The following is a 27,443-nucleotide window of genomic DNA, read 5'->3' as shown; positions in this document are numbered from 1 at the left end:
CAAAACAACCATCACCACCCAGTGTGAATGCACAATAGAAGCAGCATTTTTGGTAAGGCCAATTTTTAAGCAGTTCTTGAGAACAGCAAGACAAATAATTCAAGTTGCAAAAAGAAAGGGCTGCTCTATAATCCTGAAGAGAATGCTGCTCTGCCATCATGAGACGGCCAAATGTATAGCCTGAGGGCAGGAATGAAGACTGCAGCTTGACAGCAGCAAATGAGTTCAGCAGCAATGTCAGCTTAGAGTATGCTGATCCAACTCCCATGCCAAAGCTGGTGTTTCCCCAGTGCAGCCAGCACAACTACTTCAAACCAAATCAAAGACCACTTTAACTAAAATAAAAACAAAACAACCCCACCACACCAAAAAAACCCAACAAAGCCGTGTCTACTGCTGGCTCTCTTCCCTGACCAGTTCACAGTGCAACTCTACAAATGTCTGCACTAGCCGAAGTAAGAGTGACACACAAAACAGAATATCCTGTTTGTGAAGTAAAGACATGTCCCCAAGGCAGTGATTCCACAAGTGAAGTTTGTGACAGAACTAAAGTAAGCTTCTCCCAGTACCTTATTCCCTCCAGCCATTCATTCTCACCTCCGCACTCTCCATCCCCACCCAGTGCTGGCCCAAGTGTTTGAGAACTTAGTCAAGACTGAACAGGGTGAAGAAAAAAAAAAAAACCCACCAACATAATGTGCAAGGGCTCCATTTTTTCCCAACTTGCTCAGTCCCAATGGAGCTTGGTCACTTATGTGACTTTTATATTAACAGAGCACAGGAATTAGCAACTAGAGGAAAAGCTCAAGTGGTCCCTGTACTACAAAGCAATGAAGCCTAATTAAATACACTCAATGTACTCTAGGCCGTTGGGGCAGCAACTTAAGTGATGTTCCTGCACTGCATGCTTCTTTCTAAGCAAAATCAGGCATAACAATATATACCATTCTACAAAAAAGTCTAATTTAGATGACCTATAAAAAATGACTGAGCAAACACAGAAGGAGAAGGAACTTGCTTCTGCCTATCCCAGCTTTGTTTGATGTAATAACACATCTTGTACCCTCCCTTTCCAATCTTCTTCCCTGCCCTCCAAATGCAACTTCAGGATGGCAACTGGCAAATATGCTTGATGTTCAAAGATGACCAGTAGAACAGTCAGAGCAATGCAATGCTTCTTTAAAAAGTTTCCTGCAGTATGTAATCTAGAAGTCCATCAGTGTAGTACAATAAAATCTCAAATATCCTATGAATCTGGATTGAACAGGATTTATGATAAAACACAAACCTTTTAAGACAGAGAATCATATTTGCTTTTTAACTCCCACAATCAGCAGCTGTCATTTTGCTCTCTTTTAATTCACAGGCCTAAAGAAGCAGTAATGCTTAGTTCATAATTGGTGCCTGAAACCACGCAGAAAGGACATAGCTTCCTCCACAAGTTTAAAACAAAGACCTCTTGTAATCCTCAAAGTCTACCTGACAATGTTTGTACTAGTGTTCTCAGTAAAATGTATGAGCCCAATGCAGAAGATTCCTTCTTGCCATCACAGACTAGAAAGTTAACCCTTTGCAATCAAAGTTGACCTCCCAGTAACAGCAAGCAAAGTTGTGCTGTACATACTGAAAAACTAGGGAACTCCGTGCTCCAATTCAGTTGTCCCTTCTTTTAAAATATACGGCATTTGCACTAACTTCTCTGTAACTGTAATGAGATCGAGAGACAATCCATTAAGTTTTATATTTTTGTGTGTCAGACATTGGGACAAATCTCTGGAAAATCTCATTTCTTTTCAGAAAAGCTAGGAAAAAAATATCTGACCTATCATGAACCAAGGAGCTCCAGAAGGTCCTCTTATTTTAGATCCCCCAGAGTAAAAAGTATTAAACTGAAAACTGAATTCTTAATAACCATTACTTATCTGTTGTCATATATGGGGGAATTTCATCCTTTATAACTCAAATGAGTTGATTTACTCATAATTTTAGGTAGTCTATAATAATAATCTAAGTGTATTACTCTAACTAGGAAAGTCTTTGAGAGCTTGATTATTTCAGGATGATACAAACATTTTAATCCAAAGTTTGCAGAACATGCCTCAGCTACCTTTCCACTAAATTTTTTGTAGCTGTTGAAGAAAGGGTTAAAACCAGGACATTTTAAAATCTAGAGACTAAGTGTAATGAGATCAGAATAATAAGATTACCATAATCTGCCTCATGCACATAGCTAGGATCAGCCCTAATCTCTTCATTTTCAGACAGATGGAAAAAGCATGAAATCAGAGATAACAGAAGGCCAATTTCCTAGAATAGGCAGCTTTTCAAGGTTCACCATAGCTCTAAGTCAATATTTTGCTAGATTTGTACCTATTTAACCAATTCTAATATAACGTATTGGAAGGGAGAATCAGCCATCTCCAAATCCATACTATATAAACAGTAAGAAAAAGTAATACAACAATGTAATTTTAGTATGCTGCAAAATATTGAAGACTAAGAGACTAATTTACTGAGACTCTAGACAATACCCTTCCCAGATCTTTAATTGGAAACACAGTGAGTAAAGAGCCAATGATTTGAAAAACAAAGATCTCAAAACTGCACGAGGAGAGATTGCTTATTGATTTTTACTGTAAGGTGGATAAGCAAAGTTAAGATAGCAATTTGCATCTGCGCCCAGTTTGCCACAAAGCAGTCCCGGGATGGGACAGTTTTAACCTTGCTTTAAGACAGCATATTAAAAAGATGCAGCATGGAGTGACTCCTTAACTCTTCCGTTCTGCAGGATATGAATATTGGCAGGGGGAAGAGGGGAAGCATGAAATAGCCTCAGATATACAAGATAGCTGAGAGTGATTATGGTGGCCACTATCCAGCTACCTCAGTGGAACCTGGCCAAGAATTCACAACAGGGAAACTTAGAGAAAAGCAAAGCAGCATGCTATATTTTAGCTAAATAGGATCAGGAAGATGCCTTGAGATTAAACAACAGTGTTAAGGGGAACAGAGGTAAGCAAGAAATATCCAAGGAATTAAAACCAGACCAGTGGCTATAAGATAAATGGAAAATTATTTTTCAAGCAGCTAACAGCTAACTTCTTCCAGAAAAAAACCCCTACCCTGTAGGTCAGCAAAAGCCTCAGGCTCTCTAAATCAAAGCCTGAAACATGAGACCTTTGAGGTTTGATGTGAAGTTTAGCAGTATTGTAAGCTAGTTATGCGAAGACCTGAGAAAGGGCGGGGGGGCAGGGGAAGCACCACAAGACCCAATCTCTTACCAAGCAGGTTCACCTGTCAGTTCAGACTAATTACTCTCATACTCTTAAAGCACATTAGCAGTTCGCATAGTTTGCATGCATCTGCTCTTAGCCAGTAATTTTACATCATGTCTTAAGTCAGCCCACAAAAAGCCTGTTCACACTCTTGCAGCCCTCATGATTTTGTAACATATTATATAGACATAGCCACAATTAATAATTTGGTTGGTATCCACAAAAAGCTCTATTGCCTCAACCCTGTTTGTACATATGCATAACTTGCTGTCTCACCTCTTATCTGTGCATTTAAAGTATTAAATTTAACTCTCCTTTGTGGGGAAGACATGCAGATCTGCAAAAAGTACTTACAACCCATTTCATGGGTTCATTTGTGATGGTTCACTGATGAAAGCTAGAAGAGGAGACCCAACCACATCAGTTCTGCAGAGCTGGTCAGACAATCCCATCCACACAAAAACAACAGCAAAACCAACAATAGTGTTAACTTTAGCCTCCTGGCAGGCATGATTTTTTGCTCCCTATCAGAATCTTAATCCAACCGCACGTAAACAAATCCAGGCTTAAAACAAGACACCTTCATAACTAGATTATGAAGTCAGTTATAACTAAGTGTTGACTAAAATAAAAAGAAATTAATGAATCTAATCTTTCCCTGTACAAATCAAGGCAAATTCACTGCATAAAACTAACTACATTTTGGCTTAGCAGGACGTAAGAGCTCAGTCTTTCACAGTATAAAAAACACCATTTAAGGCACCTAAAATACTAATTTACCACTAAGGAACTGCAATTATATTCATGAGAGAAGAGATTTTTCAGCTGCAGAGTTTATATGACAGCATATTTTTTGATTGAAAGAGTTTATTTAACCTGTTTTTACTGATTTATGTCTAGCAATATCTCAAATTGGAGCAGAAATGTACAGGTACTTGGTCTGGCTGATCTTCAGAGAGTGAGAACATTTAAGAGAGTCGGGAACTCCTCTTGTTTTCCAGTAACTGCAAAGCTGCTCAGACTTCCTTTCTAGTGGGACACGCACACACAAGAGGAAGACACTTGCAGATGGTTTCTGATCAGAACACTGAATATCGTCTGACTCATTCCTGTCACATTTGCATAATGCAAAGCACATAGAGATCTTGCAAACCTTTATGAGAGCATAAGTGTACGTATCAAACTAAGCAAACTGAAGGCAGTTTGCACAACTGGCTCTAGAACATTATAACCACTTAAAAATGTTTCACAGAATGTCTCCAATCTCATAAAACAGAACCAAACAACAAGAAATGAGATGCAGTTTTACTGTACAACATTACATTGGCACCAGTGATTTTCCTGCCCACATAACACTGAATGAGGGAGGAGGAGAGGATAATAAAGAGGTCCTTTAATGGAAAAAGATTTTTAGGAGACTTGCTTTTAAAGGCCTGAGATGGCACATCGCCATTTTCTTGTGCCCATGTTTCAATGGACAGACACAGCTCCCAGCAGATCATCAGCCACACTTTAAAACAAAACAAAAAAACACCAAACAAAAAACAACCAGGATGATGCTGGTCTTGCACTAATAACCTGAAGTTCAAAGACAGTTCAAACAGTCCATTCTCACAGACTGCTCAAGCCACCACTGCCGGTTGTTATGAGATACAACAGAGCTCTCACAAAGCAACTTTGGTCATTTCCACCAATGAAAACCTGACCATAGTCAGGTTCTGCTAAGAGAAAAAGATTTCAAATAACAGATGTACTGAAAGACCCTTGTTAGCCAAAGACATCAGGTACACTCCAAATTCAAACTTCCAGGCATGCAGGAAGCAAACAAGGTTCAAAAAAACCAGTCAACAATGCAAAGACACTAAAATAAAAAAAAATACCCAGGAAAAAAATTTATTTCAGTGGATTTTGCAGGTAAATAACCTTTGTGAAAATGTACTTAATCACAACTCTGCTTCACAGGTTGTTTTGAGAAATGTTTCTAACAATTTTAAGAGACGGTAAAAACAAACTGCACCAACTGGTTATGCTCAGTTATCTTTCTAAATCTACAAAGTGCCCAAAACAACTTGTCTCAGTCACAAACCTTTCATTTCTTTTCCAGGTTTCCTTAGCTCTTCAATCATGAGGGATACACCCTGTATGTCAATATTCTTAACATTGTATCCTCAGTCATTTTATTAGGAAGATTTGGGCAATACACTTACCCACAATCAACCTCAGCTTTTACACGACCGTCAAAACCGCTAGTCTTTTCTGTACAGAGCTTCTTCAGTGCTTTCATAGCAACTTATGCCTTTAGCATATGTAAACCTACATAGGGCAAACACACTGAATTCTATACAAACCACAGGTTGGTGTACTAACATCTCATGCTGTTCTGTAATTCATGATAACTTTAAGAAGAAATGTATGATTGTTTTTAGTCTGCTATGGAATAATGAACTATTATATCACAGAAATCTTTTAATGACATTTAAGTTTAGCCCATTTTTGGGTGACAACAGGCCTGAGTTAGAAGTGTTAATTCACTCCAACACTAAACCATTTTTCTTCTTCTCCAAATGGAATGCCAAAAGACATTATAAATGACAAAAAGTGGAAAGATACCAATAATCTCCTCTTTTGAAAAGGAGGAAAGACGACCATCATACAGTAAGGACTACACACATGCCAGAGAGCTGCCTGATGGTCTGTAACATATACTTATTTCAGTGTCAAAACAGTCCTCCTACTTTGACTTAAACTGGGAAAGTACAAGGCCCAAGAACTCCGAAGCAAGTTTAACTTACATTTGATCATAGAAAAAGTCCAAAACCACAGCTGTGGGGGCTTACTGAAAGTAAACTTCTGAATCACATGCTGTATGGGAGGGAGGAAAATGAGGAGCATTAAAAAAAAAGGGGGGGGAGGGAACATCTGCATGTCAAAGTGATGTTTAAAAAAAAAAAAAAACCAACACCTTCCCTTTATATTATGAAGTCCCTCTTTTACTTCAGAGCTAATAAAATAGCATTAGGTCATGTCAAATTCTCTCCATAAAAGGAAAATAAAACATTTAAATAGAATTTTCTCACACTAAGTTAAGAGTAGAACTTTGTATATTTAAGAGACTGAGCCTACCATAGTCACTGTAGCTCACTATCACATGGATTGGGAAAAGAAACACTTATCCAAGGTTACTCAGGATTAGGAAGAAAAACAGTATACTAATAGAGGATTTTTTTTTTTTAATTTAAAAGGATGCGCTGCCTACAATGTCTCTCAGAAATGGCGAATTCTAAAACTGATAAATAAGTACTGATACATGCTTTTTTTCTTTCCTTTTTTTTTTTTTTTTTTTTACACTGTAACGTACTGTTAGAAACACCAGCTATGTCTACAAGAAAAGTATGTTGCTGCCTTCTTGGCTTATGGGCAAAAGAGAAAATCAAAGAGTGCCCTTACATGAATAATGCAGAAATGCAGATACTAAATGCCAAAAGCAGTAACTTGCTCCAGAATCCTAAAGTCAAGACAGCTGAGGCACCAAATTCTTTACGGAAAAGATCAGAGATAAAGAAAACCATCTCCTAATTAGTGTCTCAAATTAGAAGAACTGTTCCAGGTCAAGAACAAATTAAAACAAGAATAGAACTCGTTATGGCTCCATTGCAATAACCTGCAAGGGATATCATAATGCAGGTCACTGACACCCTAGGGTATATTATTTGACCACAGACTAATTTTAAGCTCCAAAGTATATTATAGTAGCACAATATCTCCATTGTAAGTCTCAGTAAAAGTCTCACTAAAACTCTCTCTTACTGGGAGATTCCAATCAGGAGATCAATGCCTTGACCACAAAAAAAACCTCCCCCCAGGGCCCTGAACAGGGGTCAATCATTCCTACACAACAAAATGGGATTTTTAGACAATGCATTAGCATGGATGCATTAAAGTACTTTCACAAAAGTGGAGTTCTGGGAAGACGGCAATATGTGGAAGCCATCTCACTAATATACTCACAAACCAGGACCAGGCCTTATCTAAGATATTGAATACATATCTTGCACCGCAACAGATGCCAGTTGGTCCCTGCTGTTTTGCAGCAATATTGCTAATATGCAGCCATAAAACCTCCCTGAAAATACAGCTACACAATTAACTCTACTTTCAAGAAGCTATTTGGAAGCTGGTCTCTTCTGACAAAGCTATAAAAGCAAAAAGCAGTCTTCACCTCAGATCTCCATTTGATCAGTGGCAAGAGAGACCAAAAACCTAACTCCATACAGAAGACAGATAAAACACTAATTGAGATAAACTAGAATAGTTGCAAGGCCAAGACTCAGGCTTTTCTAAGTTTTACGTGGCTTGTTTCACTAAAAAAACAAAACTCATTTTTTCAGCTACTTGTCTCCACAAACGTACTCATTAACAACCCAGGACCCCTCCCCCTGTGGCTTAATCTAAGGTTAACACGGAAATCAAAGGGTCAGTGTCCACAGTGGAGGGAGGCTGTACCACAGGGATCCCTGGAGCAGCTGTACCGTTCAACAGCTTCACAAGTGATCTGAGAAGGCAACAGAGGGGTGAAGCGGTGAAGTTCGCCAAGACAGTTATTAAGTGTACTCAAACCTTAAAATTGGTGAGTTGCACAGATAACTTTAAAAAACTAAATTATAAATGTCAGATTAAATACAATATGCAAAATAACACGTATGAGGAAAAACACAACCAAAAACCCCAAAGAACCACAACTATATGAAGCTATAGGCTTTTAACAAACTATTACTCCTCAGCAAATGTCCTGGAATCATGGGGGTATTAATCTGAAAACACATTAGAAACATTACTTAATACCATTAAAAAAAATGAACCCAAACAAATATTTTGACACTGTAAATCTATTCTGTGTCAACGCCTGAATACTCTGAGTACCTCCACTCCATCCATCTCAAAGAACACTAAAACGAACTAGAAAAGTCGAGAAATGAACAAGGATAAATTAAAGTATGGAATGGGTTTTGTACTATAGAAGATCAGACTCAACAACTTCCTTCTCAGAGAGAAAGTGACAAAGGCAAAAGATTTGCAAATCTATTCGCCCTATGAGAAGTACAGGAAGGGATGTTCTCCTACCATCTCTTGCAAGGGGAGGGGGACAGAAGAGGAAAAAAAAAAAGTCAGTAACAGACCCAGGTAGCCTGTTTCAAACTAACAAAGGCAATACCTTTTTTTTTTTTTTCCACATAGTACATGTTTACATTATGGGAATTTAATGCTATAATGTACAGATGGACTCAAAATGGGTTTAGAAAGATGCACAGAAGATGTGGCCATCAGCAGCTGCTAAAACACAATAGCCCAGACACAGCATCCAGCTGAGAAAGTCACTAAAGCTTGACCATAGGAAGCCAAAACCTTAAACAAGAAGGAAGATGATGCCCAGTGCCAAATGTCTTACACAACACAGCCCAGTATATCCCCAAAGAGGACCATCTAGCCCAGTCTCTATTGGCAAATAGTACAGATATTCAGAGAAGAATAGAGGAACATTATATGTGTAAAGAGTTTTCTATTACTTTTAATCAAATGAAAATTGCATATAATTCACTTCAAATGGGAACTGCTCCCAGAATGTTAAGGGACAGCATTTTAACATTATGAAGGGTAGAATTTACTTCCATAGAAGAAAGTCTAAAGCATAATCCATTATAAAGGTATAACTTTGTATTATCTGTTGCAATGAACAGTGAGTAGGAGAAAGCTAATACAGGTAGTTGGCAACCATAAAAGGTCAGCTCAAATCTGACTGTGATAGTGCCAAAAAACCTTGCCAAACCCAAGCATATTCCAGCAGTGTTACTTGTTCCCTGCATAAGGACACCAGAACTAGCTCCATTCATTTGGATTAGGCATCCTCTCCCCGCAGTTAGTAAATTAGGAGTTTTGGGGATCATGACTGAGGGACACAGATGGTTTTACAAGAGTTTGACTAGGTATGGCCAGTTTTCGCAATCCTGAACAAAACCAGCTAACCCCAGTTAGATTCAAAGCAAACTAAGAAAATGGTATAGCCATATTTGCTTTGTGAGGACTTTAAAAGGGTCTAGAACTAAACCCTTGTGGGGTAGCTCAGACACAGAATGCCAATCTGCAACTCATATAAGCCACCCATGGGTAGATCTCAGTAGCTGACCAGACTGTAGAGTGGCTGTTTTATCAACATACTGCCTTATGTTTAATAACTTCAGCTTTTTTGAAAGTTAAAAATAATTTTTCTGCTCAACAAATAAGCTTCATGGGGAACTTATTACTCATAATGCAAATAGCATCAACAGTGTCTCTAATCTTACTGCAGCATCATGCACATGTTTGCAATCCAAACAGAGACGAGTGGAATGAAACACAAGCTTTTCAAGGAAAAGAAAGCTCAAGAAAGTTTATAGAAACACCAGAGGCCTCTTTTTACCTATGCTCTTCCTTTTTACATTACCTAAACAAACTCAATGAAGGTAACAGCTTGCAAGATTTCCAGACATAACAAGCTGTAAAGGAAGGGGTGGAAGCCAGGAAAGCTGGGTCAACTATAATCACTTTGGTTATCTCTATTTTTTGTGACCCTGTAAAGAGAGTTGTTAGTTTCAATCTGGGTCTTCCTAGGCAGAGTCACAACTGTCTTCATCTACTCATCCTGACAGAGAGTAAGTTACACCGTTAACCTAAAGGCCTTTTTCAGGAAAAAAAATATATGAGGAATGTATCACTTCCTACTAAGGAGTAAGGAAGTGTCAAGACAGCTTGATGCTGGAAGAAAGTTTAAGCAACCCTGTACAAACGGTCAAAACAGACAAATCCGCACATCAGCTTCTTACAAATTATAGTTTCATTAGAGGTAGGGTAGAGGCGTCAGTGCAAAACGTATTTTAAGAAACAAGGACAGAAGTGAAGACAAGGAGGAAGCAGAAGTAACTTCTGCTTCCTCCATTCCACTGTTCAGAAGAGAGCCTGAATTGCCAGTCCATGCTTTATCACTTCCAGGGCTAAGGAAAGGTCGACAAAGTATTCTTCAAGGACATGCAAAACATTACAGAAATGTAAAATTTAGCTGTGAAACATATGCACAACAGGTTTTCCTGATATTGCCTCAACGAGTTGTATTTGTCAAGCTGATATTCGTCCCACCAAAACTGGAGCACTGTTTGAAGGCAAAGTTGTGAAAAACAACATTTTAAATGCCAAATTTAAAAGTTTTCCTTATACTTGTCTCCATTATGGCTGCCACTTCCTCCTCATTTTCCTCCTTGCATTTGTTTCTTCCCTTCCTCTGCAACTGTAGGACACACTTTGAGCACTTGTTTGCCTTCCCTCCAAAGAATTTGGGAATTTTTCCTGGTTAGTTATGCCCCCAGTAGTAGTAAAGATTAGAGCACAAGTCCTGAACTACACAGCTCAGGGAAATACCTCTTAAGTAGAAGTGGCAGATTTTCCAGAGGAGCTAGCAAAAGATGCACACTTCTGCAGCTTAAAATCCTTCCTAGCATTCAGAAATAAATTTACTTAAACCTGGAACCTAAGCATAGCTCTTTCCAAGCAGACCATAATCTACTGTTAACAGCAGAAAGTAAAAGCCAGATCAAATGGATAAAGTATCACTTTAGTATTTATGCTAAAGAAGTATAGGTAACAGAAGAATACTCAAAATTTCTATTATATCTGCACATAAGGATTTATAATGGAGAAACCTACTCAAGCTCAGCAAGAGTTGCATGGTTTAAAATTTTGTGCCAATTTCTCACAAACCAGAGGGCTGACTAGCTTAGACCACAAGTCTTCTGCACTAGCAGATCTGCTATGATTAGTGGAACCTGCTGGCTCATACATAACTCATGAAGAATTCCCCCCCTTTCCTCCCAAGGGAAACAATTTTGCATAACAGCAGCACTTTTTTTTTTTTTCCCCCCTCCACATGTAAACCTGTAGGGTTTTAGTACAAGCTAGAGCAAGAAGTAGGTTGGCTCAATGCAGAAAGCATGAATTCCAGAGACAAATTATTTAAATAAGAGGTTTTAGAGAGTAACATTATAATTACAGTTCAGCTGAACTGAAAAAAAAAAAAAATGCTTTCTGCTCTCTGCATGAGGTCCAGCTGCAGTGGAGCCAACACGCAGTTCACAACAAAGTGTGCATGTTAACATGAACGCATGCAAAGAAACTAAATTCAGCAGGTACAAGCAGAATAAATCTATTCCATTAAGTATTCTCTTTCTATAGTTTATTTATAAAAGTCAGTAACGTTTGAACATCACAATTATAAATTAATTACTCTACAGAGGCTGACAATCTACTTCCTAGACAAAAATAGCTGTCCTAACTTTTGCCTATTCCAGTCACCATCCTGACATGCCCCCATGGGATTAAAAACACAACTCATTTGATGAGTCTTCAGTAACAGGATTATCTATCTGCTTCCACAACCTCAAACAATTGGAGACAAAAGGATCTAAGCTCTGATACATAAACTCATGTGAGCAATCACCCCTTAAAGGGGGAAAAAAAAAAAGCCACTTAGGCTCATCAAGACATTGAAGACATTTTTTAAATGGGCTTTTACTTAGCACCTAGAGAAAAACACTATTCTTTTAGTAAAGAGAGAAATACAGACTGAGGAAAATTTTGAACACAACCACTTAAAATGCAAATTTCACATGCATCTAGTAACTAATCAGGAAGTATTGTAGAGTAGCATCTGGGTTTCAGGAATATAATAAATATCCTAAAAATAATTACCATGAGCAGTTTTAGTGACTGTCAGTTCACATTTTGCTCTATTAGAGCTCAGCTGTACAACGCCCTGTGTTTAGCGCGTCACCATGAAAAAAAACACATTCTTAAGTTTGTTAAACCAATTCTCACTTGAGTTGTCAGATGGTGGCACCAATCATGCATATAAGACATGGGAACAAGTTCAGGCTCCACCGCAGACAGTCTGCTTCACAACCATTTTTCTATTCCATTTGAACACCTACTCTTACGAGGTGTTACAAGATGACTTCAAAGTTGAAGGCATGTGCCACTCATACAGTGCTTTAAATACTCAGCAACAGGGCATGAGCCTAGAACGTGACAAAGTGCAGCTTGAAGCTTCACAGATTGAGATTGACAGTGCTGCTGTTCCCCCTACAAAGATATGGATATTTGAGAGAAAGGACCAGTTTTATACAGCATTCCCCACGCTGCACATAATGGAAAAAAAAAAACAACCAACATATAAAGTATTCTCCTATCCTATTTTCTCTCCCAAGGTCCAAAGCATCTAAAAAACACATTTTTATTTCCTTGCATATATTCTAGTCTCTGATGTTTGCCCAACTTGGGAGATAACATTAACTGCCACTGCAGAGCCAGCAAAGGAAATGAAAGAGCACTGTGGGATAAAGCTTGCAGATAAGAACTTTTGTATCAAACTACTGCAGTATCAGTTTGATCTGCATAGAAAGGCCGAACACGTACAAGTCACCTACTCATTTGCATTTTGTATTTAACAGAACTTTCAGAGAAAACTGGAAATGACAGAAAGCAAAGGCAGCTTTCCTAACAAAATGCTAAATAAAGGTAAAAAATAAAAACAACATTGAGACTTAGTGCCTCTTTTCACTAGTTCCCCAGTGAAATGGATTAGTACACAAAAACTCCATTTCTAAGTCCCTAAAATTAGGCATCAGAGGAAGAACAAATGCATTTCCTGAGTCAATTTTCTACCTAAACATTACATTCACAACTCACAGCTTCACCTTCACCTATCCCACCAGCACTGAAAGAAGGGAGTGAGGGCAGTGGGGAGAGAAGGGAAATAGGCTTATCCTTTGCTACGCATCTTGCTAATTAAGACCCCTAGAGTAGCTAGCTCAGGCATTAATGCATCACACACCCTGTAACACAGAGCTAAGCACAGGCTAAGTATTCATACAGAGTCCTGTGTTAAGTTTTGTAAATCATATTGAATCCCATGCAGCAATCATTACTCCAGCTACCTGAAAGTTAGCTTGTATATAGCTACACAAAATACAGTCCCATCTCTTAAGTACACAGCGCAGACATACCCGTAATCCTCTGTGCAAAAGGGTATGACAGACTCCCCTCAATTCCTGCTTATTGCTTTAACAACACTCTGCTGTCAAACCTGGAAAGGACATTCTGCAATTCAACAACACAGGCCAGAAGAAATGAATCTACATACACAGTCATGCAGGAAAAACTCAAACAAAACTAATCTCAACTGGTTCATGTATGTTGCCAAATCTTTTGCCGATACCCATTATGTGGATGGCTTTAAATGTGCTTTTTTCTGGGGGGAAGAGTGTTTGTTTGGATTTTTTAAAGTTGTTTATCGTTATGGTTCTAGAACTAGCTTTGATTTCTCAAACCTTTCAAGGCCTATGTAAACAAAATTATTAATAATATAGCAAAAGTCTTAATTCAGAGGTAACCAGCAAGTTAAGTGTGGAAATCTGCCATCATTGGTATAATAGCCTTAAATTAATACAACAGTTCAGTCTCACAGCAATTGTAAAAATGTTGTAACATTAACTATAGTAGTTCTTCCAGTTTAGATTTATGTTGTAAAATTCATCATGTTCAGTGAATTACATTCCCTTTTTGCTCAATGTGAGATTATAAGAATTTTGGCTCCAGTGTTGTGAAGGGAATAATGCTTAATTTTCTTTAATTTTAAAAGAAATGGAATTAGTTTTGCCCAGCGCCATTTTTTCACGTGGTATATAGCCACTGGCAACTTTAAAGCACAAGAGATTTTATCAAGGGGTCATATAGTTCACTGCTTACCTTAGGCTGAGCTGTACACAGACAGATTGGACTCCTTATCTCCCCTCGCTTAGTTGGATCCTTATTGGTAATAGCGAGAAATCATAAAAACCTGAATTTCACTACAAACAGGATCCCTCCTCCTTCCCCAGTTAAGCAGGGCTCTGCACAGAAACTGGAAAACTATGAATAGTACACTTATGACACACTCAGTCCTCTATACATGCCTCAGTCATAATCCCTCTTTTCTTTCCTCAACTGTGATCAAGCTTTTACTATTTTCATTTAAAAATAACTAAATCAAAGTTAGTCCATTAACACCTGGGATGTTCCCCAGAATAACAGATTTTATTGATCTGAAATTCTCAGTCATTCCCTCATCAGATAGTTATCGCATGAGAAATGTCACTAAACCAAAGAGGAAAGAGGACATTTTTGTGTTGCCAGTAAATAAAAACAAAAAAGCATCACATTGGTTACAGTTTCACATGCATGTTGAACAAAGCAGATAAATACTTTAGCAAGCCAAAATTTGATTTGCTGATACGTCTATGCTAACACTTTCAGAAGTCTATCACACCAGTCATATCAAAAGCTGGACCTCGCAGAGAAGCTGTAACAATAGCACTTCCATTAAATTGGCAAAAGGCAGCTGGAGCTTCAAATTAGCATAATTTCCCTTGGTTAAAACAAAATGCAATATCTGTTAAGTCAATGTAATAAAATTAGGTGAGCTGACCACCAGTTTTAATCAGCGTCTCATTTGACATTTGAAACTCCAGTAGGCTTTAGGTAGCACACAGCTCACAGGAGCTAATTTTTCTCTGCTTTCAGTGACAAGTTTAAATAATCATCACAAATAGCTACTAAATAAAAACAGAGATGCCATTTTTAAAGAGGAATGTGCTTACTCCTTGCTTGCAAAGACTGCTTTATACCTTCAAACTGGCAATACTCCATATTTATGGCTTCTGCATAGACACAGCTTCAGCAATGCAATCTTGCTCTAAGCAGGTCCACACTCTTTTAAAAATACAGAACGTTTCTTTTTTGGGCACGCACATGGTGTTGAGGTTAGGTAGTTCCTTCCCACAACCCTTCCCCCCCAATGCCTAGAGAAGTTGGCTAGTAAAACACATCCCACCTTCCGATTACCATCATACATTAAGAGGAACAATATTTGAGAAGTTCATACTGAAAACATAGGCACTGAATAGACCAGAAGAATGCAACCTCTTCCAGCAGCGTCTTTTTCTAACACAGATCTCCAACTGCCAGGATGCCAATCAACCTCATTTAAGATAACTGCATGTGTCTTTATGTGTCTCTGTAATTTTCTGACAGTTTTGTCTTCTTAGGCTGCAATATTGATCACATACTGATGACAAATACCATCTTCATTCAAGGCCGCTAGCCAAGGAACATGACCTAAGCGCACCTTTACAAATCAACTATCACATGCAACAGAGTTGCCACTCACAGTTAAGTCACAGAATAATGTAGGTTGGAAGGGCCTCTGCAAGTCACTCAACCCACCCTCCTGCTCAAAACAAGTCTAATTAGATCACAGTGCTGAGGGACTTGTCCAGGTATCTCCAAGGATGGGGATTCCACAACTTCTCTGGGCAACCTGTTCTAATATTTGACCTATTTCACCATAAAACACACAGCACTTGCACTTTGCCTAAATCATTAACTCAGAAAACGGTTTCTCACATACTAAAATCATCAAGACCACACTGAGTCAATCCCCTTACAAAAAAATGGGGAAAGATGAAGGAGGTGTGTAAGGAAGGGAGAGGAAGGATGAGAGCGAAGACAATTTCACCCAAAACAGAGGAAAAGTCTTTGCACCACTCTTCACCAAGCCATGAATTTCTGTTCTCTAGCACAGATATCACAACATAACAGCCAATGCAGGTGAGGTAAAAGACAAGGGATGAAGAAGAAGAGAATGGAGATCATGCTCCCCTTGTTTATCATGCTCCTCCCTCTATTCAAAACTGTTTCACTGTATCCAGACACAGAAAAATGGTTTGCATGCAGGAACTGAAAATGCCATCTCAGCATCAACTGTTTGCAAACACTCAATCCTCTTAAAGGCTGACAGAAAGAAACAAAGTCTGGTGGCAAACAATCACACAAACAGAACCTGTGGTGACTGTCAAGTGTATGATCAGAGTAGAAAAAAACATCTTGACTTTATTGAACAAAACTGTCAAGTGATCAAAAATCTATGAAGGAATTCCTTCTTTTAGCATATAGGGAAGCTGGTTTGTGTGTCACACAAAAGCAAAAACCCCCAAATTAAAGATGATGCCCCTCTAGTTAAAACACCACCTGAATAATTTTACTCATAAAAACCTGTAAGTGCCCCTGAATTAATTATGCTGACAACTACTGGGAACAAGAATTTATTCAGCTCTTCAAAAGATCACTTTCCAGCTATGCCCCAATCCTACAACAGAAGGAGAAAGAGGAAATGGAGCAGCGGTCTGTAGTTTTTAAGAAAAAACACAGTTCTAACATTCAAGATATTAATGAATATGTTTAGCGCTTCTGTATTAACCATGCAGAAATGGTTATCAGAGCACCATGGTATTAACTGTACACTTCAGATCTGGTATAGGAGTAATAGAAAAAAGAAATGATGATGAGAGAAAGAATGATTATTCTTCTTCTCCCCGCCCCAGCTCCTGCCAAACCACTAGCAAGTATTAACACTCTTTAGGTCTGGATACTTGCCAGTTAGCACAAAGGCCAACAAAACCAGAAGCTGCTAGAAACACAATAGTTTTGGGGGACATAAAACCTTAATAACAAATATGGACAGAGACTGAAGTTAACTACTCCCAAATTCAGTAAATACAGCAAGTGAAAGGGAAAAAAACTGAAAAAGCATTCTTGACAACTGTCAACTATTCAAAGTGAAAAACAGTAAATCAAAATTTCAAGTAGGAATCCCCCAGTTTCCTTTTGTTACTTTTTTAAATAACAGGACAGGCTACCTTCACACCCCCAATATGGTGCCAGTCACCCCCAAGTTTTTGTGAAGCAACCACCTGTACATGAAAAGAACAGTGATCTTGAGAGCTGCAGCACAGTACTGTAATCAGAAGACAAAGGAGGAAGCAGCAGCTTTTCCTTTTCTCTGGAAAAGGCTAAGCAAGTACTACTTCACGTATTTTAGAAGTTTAAAGAAAGCTGCCAGTTTGCGTTTCCTGAATGGCAATACCACACACTGCTATAGAACCACTAGGCAAAAGGGTAAGGGGATCCAGCGTACTGCCAGGGTTACAAAAATCATAGAAGCAGCTTTTACCATATAGTGCCCACAAAAAAAAAAAGGTCACGCACTTTTCCTCTTCACTCAGCTGTTTTACAATTGCAAGCCAAAGGTCAACTATCTTCACTCACTTTTGGAAACCAGCCACAAGATTAGTAACAACCAGCTTAATGGCTACAGTTCAAATGCTATTCAGTCAAGTCCCGAATATGTGGGTATGCAGCAGTAATGGCATCATGACATCATAGGCAAGTTATCTGCTGAAATTAAGAGTCAGACAGCGCGCATCTTGCCTTCTCTCCCCACAAAGAGAAACATGAACTGCCAAGGAGTGGGAAATAAAGTGTTAGAGATTTTGTTCTTTCCTTAGTATGGCCAAAGCATAATATTTTGCTATGAAACAATCCTTTGCCATCATACTACTTGACTTTCTGGAGGTGCATCAAGACAGGTGTCCAATTGCTAGATTTAAAGAAGTCTTCACTGCACATCAAGTTATGTGTGCGCCTCAGCAAGCGATATCTAAAGAGCGAAGCACACAGTTGCATTCAACATGGTACAAGTGTATTTCTCTTCCCAATTCATTTGAGGGCAACAGGATTGACCTGATCAATAAGACAGATCACACGAGGCACATGAATGGGATATGCGGCAATTTCTCAGTCATGAGCGAAGTACTAACAAAACAGATCTGGCATGTCTGATAGAAATTAATTTCCACAACCTGAAACACATTTGAAGTGAACCAGACTTTCAAAATGACAAAGTGCCACAGAAGTTTGTCAGTTTGAGTAGTGAACTGCAACAATTTTAATTTTTTGGCTTATTTGTCTGAAATTTGCCAGCTTTAGACAGTGAACCTTACCATGCTGCACAGAACTCATCTCAACTATATGCTGAAGAAGGATTCTTGAAACACTTGGAGTTTCCACCAACTTTAGTGATAATCTTGAGCAATTTACCATTTCTATGACTCAGTTTACTCATCTATGAGGGAAATATGTAAAATTTGTAAGTATTTTCAGAATGTGAGCTGAAAGGAAATACAGTTTGAAGAACTGTTCATCAATGCTTTGAGGAAGTCTTCAGCCTAGGTTTTGTGTAGAGAAGGAAAATCCCTCTGTATTCTAGGAAAAAGACAATGATTAATGTAGTGTAACAGCATACATACCACCATATTTCTATTATTGTGACAAAATTTGTACCTATGGGATAACATCAAGTGGCTAGGACTCAAAAATATCTTACTATTAGCCACTGTGAGCAGTTATAAGAGTTTTAGCACAGACTAAACTTTTAAAAGTCTAAAAAAAAGTTATTTTTCCTTTAATTCTTAGAGAAGAAAATATTTTTAAATTAATGCAAATTTTACAAGACTTTTTCATGCACTTCAGCAAACTTCTATACCAAACTAGATAAAAATAATTAAGAATACACTTTAAAAAAACCTGTATTTCATTATACTTAATTTTTCCTTTGTGTTCCACATTTTCTACAAGCTGATTTCAGCTGTGCTCTACTTCAAATACACTATAAAAGCTGATGGTAGCTAGTAGTAATCCAAAATAGAAGAATACAGGTCAGGTTAAGAAAAATAAATGCAAAGTTATCACAGAAGACTTCTAAAATTCTGATAGTCTCAAATGTTTAAAAACAGCAAAAGGAAATATTCTGGTAATTTACATAAACCCTGGAGTTGCGGTGTACAGGTCTAACAGGCATTTTAGGCCAATTACGGGCCAGGGATGTGTAGGATATATACAGATGCAATTATTTTTAAAGTTAACAATCTCAAAGCAGGATACATTTTTGCAACCTTTATCTGCTGATGGCCACAATATTACTGCACTTTTAACAAAGCCACAGTTATGTTATTGAAATATCATCTATAAAAGACGCATGTTAAGTTTACACATAGAGGTATTTTTTTTCCAACTTATTGTAAAATAGTAGTTGAAACCAAAAATCCCTGGCAAAATTTTTGAGCAAGATGAGTAATCCCACTGAGGTCTGCAGGACTTGTTTTGTCAGCATACACAAAGTTACAGTCTCACATCTGCAGGATAGGCACCTCTCAAAACAGGTTCTACTCAAAGCATTTTACAAAGAAGCAGCTTAAAATACTTTAACACTAAATACATCACTTTAGGAAGGTAAAGCTCATCTTGCACGTTTATGGAGAAACACTGACTCTGAATGACACTCCATTAAAACATTCTGCAATATGGTTCGTATTACTTGGAAGGAACAAAGCTCAAAGCTATGCTTCACTGAGGCCAAATCAGTATGGATTTTTGTATTTTACTCCCCCACAAAATAAAATTTTGGGCTTGCTCTGTGTGTCCAGTTTTTTAAAATAAAGTTTTAGAAATTCAAATATTTTTCAAATTCCTTTAGCCAAGATGAAGCCTAAAAAGCCTTTGATACATTGAAAGAACTACAGACCAAAACTCCTCTAATGCACTCCAACATCCACTTACATCTGCACACATCCATTAAATATTCAGCCACAAGCTTATCACTCCAATTCACCAGGACTGAAGATAAGACTCTGCACCAATATTTGACAGCCTGATGCTAAAAGATTATCTACTGAGAAATAATCTAATCATTGTTCTCTGATATTGGAATCCTTGGCAGGAGGCAAAGGAAAGGAATACCAAATTGATCTTGATTGCTTTAAGGGGTTTCCTCTCGTAGAAGGGAATTCAGTGTAGCAATTATCTTGTACTTCTGCTTATTTGCTACTGTGTTTATGACTGAGTTTTCAAATATTCCAATCTCAGAAGAGAGAAATTAGAGACTTTGGAATGCATGCTTAACACAGAAATGAAACAGCCTGTCCTGCTCTTAAAGAGGTCAGACTGGGATTGAGGAAATCTTGAGGTACCCTATCAAAAGGAGATGGCGTTCGCTGGGGACGCAAAAGAGGGTCAGGTCTGACGAACAGGAAGAGACAACAGAAGCTGAAAAGCCGAGGGCGAAAGGGGTAACTCCCGAGCCCTCACCCTCTGCTTACCTTAAGGATATCCCCCCGTTTGAAGCTCAGCTCGTCATCCGCGGTGGCTTTGAAGTCGTACTTGGCGATGGCTTCCATGCTGGGGCTGCCGCGCACGGCGGTGCGGGCGCTGCGAAGGAAGCGCTCCCCGAAGCCTCCGCTCCTCCCGCGGCCCGGCTCCGTCCGAGACGCCGGCCCCGTCTTTCACATACAGAGAGGCCGGGGGACGATCCGCCCTAGGGGAGGGGGAGGAGGAGGAAGAGACGGGCCATTAGGGGAAGTGGCACGGATCGATGGCCGGGGCCGCGCCCAGAGCCGCTCCCTCCGCCCGGCGCGGCGCGGCCGCCGCTTCCTCCCGCCGCCGCTCGCCCAGGCCCGGCTCGCCCGAGTGACACGTCCCGCGGCCAATGGCCGCCCCGACGGCCCCGGGGGCGGGAGGCGGCACCGCGGCGGGCACCGGCCCGCCAGGAGGAGCTGCCCGCCCCGCCAGGAGGAACTGCCCGGCCGGCGGCAGCCGCCGGCCCTCGCCCCGGGGCGGCGGCAGCGCCCCGCTGCCCGCGGGGGAGCCGGGAGGCAGGGCCCGCCGCCGGCGCCACTTCACCGCCCGGCGCTGGGAGGCGGCTGCCTAGCCTCAGGCGGGCAGGTCCTCCCCTCTCCCGCCTGGCAGCAGGACCGCCTCTCACGGGAAACCAGCCGCTTCTCGCATGTTTAATTAGAGCCAGATAGAACAGACGGGGAGGAGGCGGCGAGCCAGCCCCACCGACGGGGCCGCACGGGACCGAGCGGCAGGGCTGCGCGCGGGGCTGGGCACCTCGGCTGGCAGGGCACAAAGCTAAACCCCTCCAGCCCACGGAGACAGGCGGCTGTGGGAGGGCGATGTACCCCTCTCCCCCTGCCACTGCACTAGGAAAGACCACTCTGGAGACGCAGCTTACACCAACAATTTGTGTTTTTTCCATGCATACAGCTTACATCAATTTAAATACAGTAAGTTAGACAAGGCAGAGAATGCTTCTGTCGGTCCTCTGTAACAGGACTTTCTTGGAATTGAAATGCTTATCAAAAAGTGTCCTAAGATAGTATTACAGAGAGACAGAAGTTTGGGCTCACTAACATAAAAGCGACCATCCTGAAATTCCAGCATCTTGAGCAGCAGAACATGTTAAAAAAATAATCTTCATAAGCACAAGCATGAAATCAGCAAGTTTTAGTATCTCTTACAGGCCCGGAGAAGAAATGACATCAAACCTGGCAAGGCATATGTAGACACTCTGAAACCATCAAGAAGTCTTGTATCTTGATCTCAGGTTAGAATAGGAAGGACTTAATCTAACTCCAGCTACATTTGATAGCAGAGAAGGTTAGTGATTAGGAAAAAAGTCAAGTAAGATAGTCTATAAGTTAAAAACCAGCAGAGAACTGGTACTTGTCAATGACAATTCAAGACAGAAGAGATCTGGCAAACACCAGTTAACCCACGCACCTGCTAATTCAGTCTCTGTGGTTACAGCCCAGAAAGAGCCCTGCTATATGCAAAGGCAGCAGATGGCAATAGTATTTTCTCATTTCAGAGAAAAACCTGCCTTATATAAATGCAGTTCAGCAATTAATGTACTTACATTCCATGAGTCCCTTATTTGCCCAACCTTCAGCTCCCCATGAAGAATAATGAAGCTCAAGGCAAACATCTGAACTAAGATTTCTATGCCAGGGAACTGGCAGAATGAGAAGAGGCATTTACAGGATTTACCTTCATCAAAAAAAGACCAGCTTAGTGAAGTCCCCACGTGGACAGGGCTTGGGGTTTTCTTTGGTACTCGTACACAGCATTATGGAAATGCCAGTAAGACTGACAAAGCTGTCAACAGCCACAAAGATCACAATCAAACAATCTGCCTGTGCTACTGCAACTGCTGGAAACGAACATACTGGATCCACGCTTTGACCCACACACATAATTAAAACCAAGAAGTGTATCATCTTAACTACATTTTGATTCTTCTAAAATACTCAATTTTAGTTTCAGTGCTGACAAAAAAGCATTTGTCTTTCTGATGTCAGTCCTCCACATCACACTAGCATACTCATACAAACAGCAACAACTTTCCTGCACCAGGAACACTTTCCCCTTGCCAGCCTCTATTGGGTTTGGTTCCCCACCTCCGCATCTTTCTAACCTGGCCTCTTTGGGTTTTTTAACTGATGGTATTTATAATTTTCTGCTCTTATAGCAACATTAAGGAGAAACATGAATGATTGCATATGAAGCAATGGAAAATACAAAGATTTCTTCAAGCATACTGTCTACATGTCCTGTACGTTTCATGGTAAACATCATCAGTTTCTATTCCTTCTTAAATGGTAAGTATTACTGGCAGCGACATTTCGGTGTTTCAAACAGCATAATGCTACATTTGAAGAAACGTACCATTGTATAGGCATGCAAACAGTATCAGCTAAGGAAACCCTAAGTTCCAAATCTAAGAATGTAACAGTAAATTGCACAACTTAAAGAATACGTTATAGGCTCAAGACAGATTTAAAGAAAGAAACTATTGCAAATTGGTAAATGTTCCTTTATTTGGCGTACACAAGTATTGCTACCTACTGCTGCAGTAGCATCTAAGAATTTTAATTTTTTTTCTAACTGAAGGAGTTAATACACAACTTTCTTAGAGAAACTGATGCAGCATTTCCAAGAACTATACTGGCATTTCCCTGAGCGTAGCAAGAGTACAACATTGGGAAGTTTTTCAGAACAATTCAAGATGAAAGAGATGCATCATGCAATTTTCTTTAAACATGCATTCATATTACTACCACCATCATATATATTGCCAGCATATAAAGGGATTATGTTTCTAGGTAACGATACTAACAACAGCTGCAGTGTAGAACAAAACTTTAACCATCATGACTTTAGGCAAAAGCGGCTGAAGTTTAGGCAAAAAAGTTACACGTAAACTAGGGAAAAGCTTTAAAAATATTAAACCAAGATACTTACACAGCAAGTGTCAGAAAAGGTAAACTTAGAACATCTGTTCCCTTAAAGACACTTAGAAAGCACTTGCTGTTCACTAATCTTATTAAATAAGCTCTTCTAGACAGTCAGCCACATAATTATTAAAATACAAACAAACCAACTGCACAACAAGGGAAAAAAATAAGTTTACTGGGGAAGTAGCTTGTGCTAGGTCTCTGCCCACTGAGAAAACAGCTGTAAGTATTTGCTTGAGGCAGACAGCAGTGAAACAGAACACACTGCAGATAATACAGTGCACCCCAGCTCCACAGACTTCAAATGGAATAAAGTCGTTACAAATGAATAACAGTCAAAATATGAATACACATTACAAGAATTATCAGATGATCTTACCAGAAAAATTACTAAGATTTCTCAGAATATCCTTATATTTTTCATCTCTCACTGTGATTTGGGGCAAGATACGTCTTTTGCTCTTAAAAAATCTGGAAGGGGAGAGGAGGAGGAGGAGACAGGCATAACATGCAGCTAACAGTAAATTCTTATTAGCAATACAGTGCTTCAGCTCAGGATGGAATATAAGTAATTATAAATACAAGCCTCCCTGTTGTAGCCAACAGGAAACAATTCTCACATTCTTTTCAACACATATTTCAAAAAACACACAGGCAAGGGTAGGCTTTTTATACTGCTCTTACAAACAGCATTTTTTCTAGCAAGTGAGAGCTTTCTCATTGTTCTCTTTCCACTGTTTTACTGTTCTTCTGGAAAGTGATACGGGCAGGAATAGATGAACAGACAGTTTAGAAAAAGCCAAAGTGAAGGAAGAAAGAAGATACATTCAGTGGAAGATTTTACAAAGAATCAGATCCTAAGCTTCATCATCTGTTACAGGACAACATGCTACTGAGGGTGGTGGAAAGAAAAATGTGTGGATACATCATCTGGAAGACATGCAGAAATGTTAAGTGTCAGACTTTAGACAAAAGAATAGGAAGAAAAAAGCAGAAGGGCAGAGCACTAATTCAAATTAGCCAAATAAGGAAGTATAACATAATAAACAAATAAGGTAAAAAATAAATTAAATTATCAATATATAAAAACCAGAACATTCAGGGTCATAAATGATACTCATGCTCTACTAGCTTAATACATTTCAACTTCTTTAAGCATATCTTGTCAGAGAACAACTCGAGATACCACTTACAAAACTAAACTACAGCACAAAGCACAGAAAATAGTTATCGGATCAAATAATTTTATCAAGTAATAGAAAACCTGACCTCTGCCAAAATTTATTTATTGCTACTATTTTTTTCTTATTTTAAACTGTATAAAATGGCTCTAAATGTTACAAGCTTTTAAGTATTATGAAATACTTAAAACACTACATGACTTAATCATCATAAGAGATGATAATAATCAAAAGGTCTTCTTTTGGTGCAAATTCTCAACCAAAAGTTTGCACAGACATGGATTACAAACCACACTGTGTTTTAAGAAGATTAACAATCTGTGACCTTTCAAATTTTGTCCCTTGACCACAGGCATTTAATAATTTTTAAACCAAGGAATGAGCTTCCCTAAACACTGTGTTTATCTATGAATTGCTCTCACAGTTATTAACTGTGCTACAGAATATTTTTTCTCTTTAGGTTATAAAAGATGTCCAAGTCAGATGTTGTGCGAGTTAACAAGACTGCATCCTTGTCTTCTACAGATTATTTGAAACTATATTGGCAAGTTAAACCTTATTCCACAAAACCACCACTGAATCTCAAGCAGGAAGCTCAGAAGAGAAAGAAGACACTAAGAGAAAAACATCTTTATCATAGAAACTCATGTTTGAAGTATGACCCAAAAGGTCTTCGGAGAAAGAAAATGTATGGATGTTAACCTGCCTACAGGGTATTCATAGCCTATTAACTTCTGGAAGAGGCCTGAAGTTATGGAACTCTTCCGGGGAATATGAAAAATAAGACCCAAGAACTACCACCAGCCAACAGTCCACAGCTGTACGCCGAAGACGACAGGGACCCAAGACCAAAACACACCTGGGGGACCCAAGTACGTAGAGCTAGGGAATCTCACCCAGCAGATAACGTCGGTACAGCCCAGGACCTCATTGCAGACCCCACACGCCCCGCGGCCAGCCCTGCTCCGCAGCGCCCGCACCCCCGAGAAGCGCCCAGCGCCCCAGGAAGGCCGGGGCGCAGGCCCACAGCCCCGGGGCGCAAGGACAGCTCTGAGGCGGCTGCTGCGGAGCACAGCGGGGAAAGGCGGCACACCCCAGGGGCCCAGGCCGCGGCACCGGAGGACGCCCGCCGCCGGAGCTCAGCGTGTCCCCCCCCGGCCAGGCCCGCAGTGAGCAGGGGAGTCGGGCCCCGCCGGGAAGGGCTTTCCCCCGCGCCGCAGCGGGGCGGGGGCTGGAGGGGGGGGTTGGGGGTCGTCGGCCCGCCGCCCGCCCTCCGTACACACCCCCCTGACTCACCGCGCCGCGCCGGGGGCCGCCGCCCCGCCCGAGGGTCCTCGCCGCCTGCCCGGCCCCACACGGCCCGGCCCGGCCGCCCCTCCAGCGCCGCCTCGGCTGCCGCTACGGCCCCGACCCGCGGCCCCCCCCCCCCCCGCCGCGCCGCCGCCTGCTCCGCCGCCGTCGTTCCCGCAGCAACTCTCGCGAGAGCAGCCCTCTCAGCCACCCTCCGCGATCGCGCCCCGCCCCGCGAAAAGCGCCTGCGCCCTCGCCTCCCCGGGTGGAGGGCGGACACTCCTCGCGCATGCGCAGCGGCAGGTGCGGGGAGCGCAACAGCGCGCGCGGGTCGAGGCTGGTACGCCCCGGTCAGCGCGCACGGCCTCGCCGCGGGACTTGTGGAGAAGCGGGCGGGGAGGAGAGGGGAGAGGCAGCAGCTGAGCCCTCCGCGCATCGCCGGCCGTGGGATATTGGACTGTATTAATCCCCCGGGGGAAGAGGCCATGAATACAGGCTTCTGGAGGTGAAACCTCTCCGGCTTTGTGCCAAGTATTTGCCTAATTTATTTGTGCCTCCACTTGTCTGTAAAACAGGGCAGTCTACCACACCACGGAGCTAGCAATGAGAAATTCATTTAGAAGCTACCTGTAACTACAGGGAAAACTCCATGCCAGCTTTGAAGCTCAGCTTGTCCACGCAGTGTTGGGGCGGGCGCTGAGGGGCGCAGAACCCTCACCGAACTCTGAGAGCAAAGACGACACCTGCTAGAGCCATTACTTGACAACTATCATGCCTTCCGAGCACTGATTAAAGCACTCACACTGTAGGAAAAAAACCACAAGAGTGTGATCACACATTGCAATTAAAATATGCACAGAGGGCAAAATTCAGATTGCACAGGCAACTAATTCCAGGGTTTAACTGTATGACCCTCCTAACATTCTTTTAGCTTGAAAAGACTCTAATTACAACATACAGTAAAACAGTTGCTTAGGTAAACATCAGGGCTCGATTCCTCAATAAAGCCACTGAATTAAAAAAAGCTTTCCTCTGGCTCTGGAGAGGAAAGCTAGTTTCTGAACTACAGGCTTTCTACAACTGCACTCCTGCTCCCCTGAACGGGTCAGCCAACTATAGGGGTTACTTCCCCCCCATCTTTTTTTTAACAGGTTGCTCCCCACTCCCTCACCCACAAAAAGATGTGAGATTGGGAATGTGGGGTCTAAGCACAGCATGTACCACAGTATCAAGACATAAGCTGTGGCGTTCACATCTGGGCTCATGTAAATTTAAGATTATTCAGGACCAAGATCTGCATTCAAGACTACATCTAATTTAGGCATAGATAATTGATATTTTGTTTTATGAGATGAATATTTTTAGCCTCCAATTAAACCTACTTTCTTTTTTTAAGTGAACCACCACACTGGTTGATGTCCTCGGCAGTTGATCTGTGCAGGGGGGTGTCATGGTTTCATCCATACCAAGATTAGAATAACATCAGAATATATATACTGCTACCTCATACAATTTGGCTTACAAACCACGTTCTGCAAACATTGCCTACTGACATTCTCATTCTAAATGCTTAAGCAGCTTGATAGGGATTCCTGAGAGTTTATTTTTGG

At 40.7% G+C, this 27,443-nt stretch overlaps 1 protein-coding gene across 2 annotated transcripts in view; it reads right to left on the bottom strand.

Annotated features, from left to right (window-relative positions):
• Nucleotides 1–20,464, bottom strand: part of GRB2 (growth factor receptor bound protein 2) — a gene marked incomplete at its 5' end in the record, with an annotated part of 46,592 nt that extends 26,128 nt beyond the window's left edge. For both annotated transcript variants that reach the window (XM_082008234.1, XM_082008235.1), the window contains one exon: nt 20,387–20,464. In XM_082008234.1, coding sequence (XP_081864360.1) covers nt 20,387–20,464 — 78 coding nt within the window. The remainder of the gene's footprint in view (nt 1–20,386) is intronic.
• Nucleotides 20,465–27,443: the final 6,979 nt, after the last annotated feature.

This window comes from Phaethon aethereus (assembly GCF_964289735.1).
Source record: "Phaethon aethereus genome assembly, chromosome: 18".
In the NCBI taxonomy this organism is placed as follows: domain Eukaryota; kingdom Metazoa; phylum Chordata; class Aves; order Phaethontiformes; family Phaethontidae; genus Phaethon; species Phaethon aethereus.
Note: the sequence above shows the minus strand (reverse complement) of the source record. Positions and strands in the feature narration are given on the sequence as shown.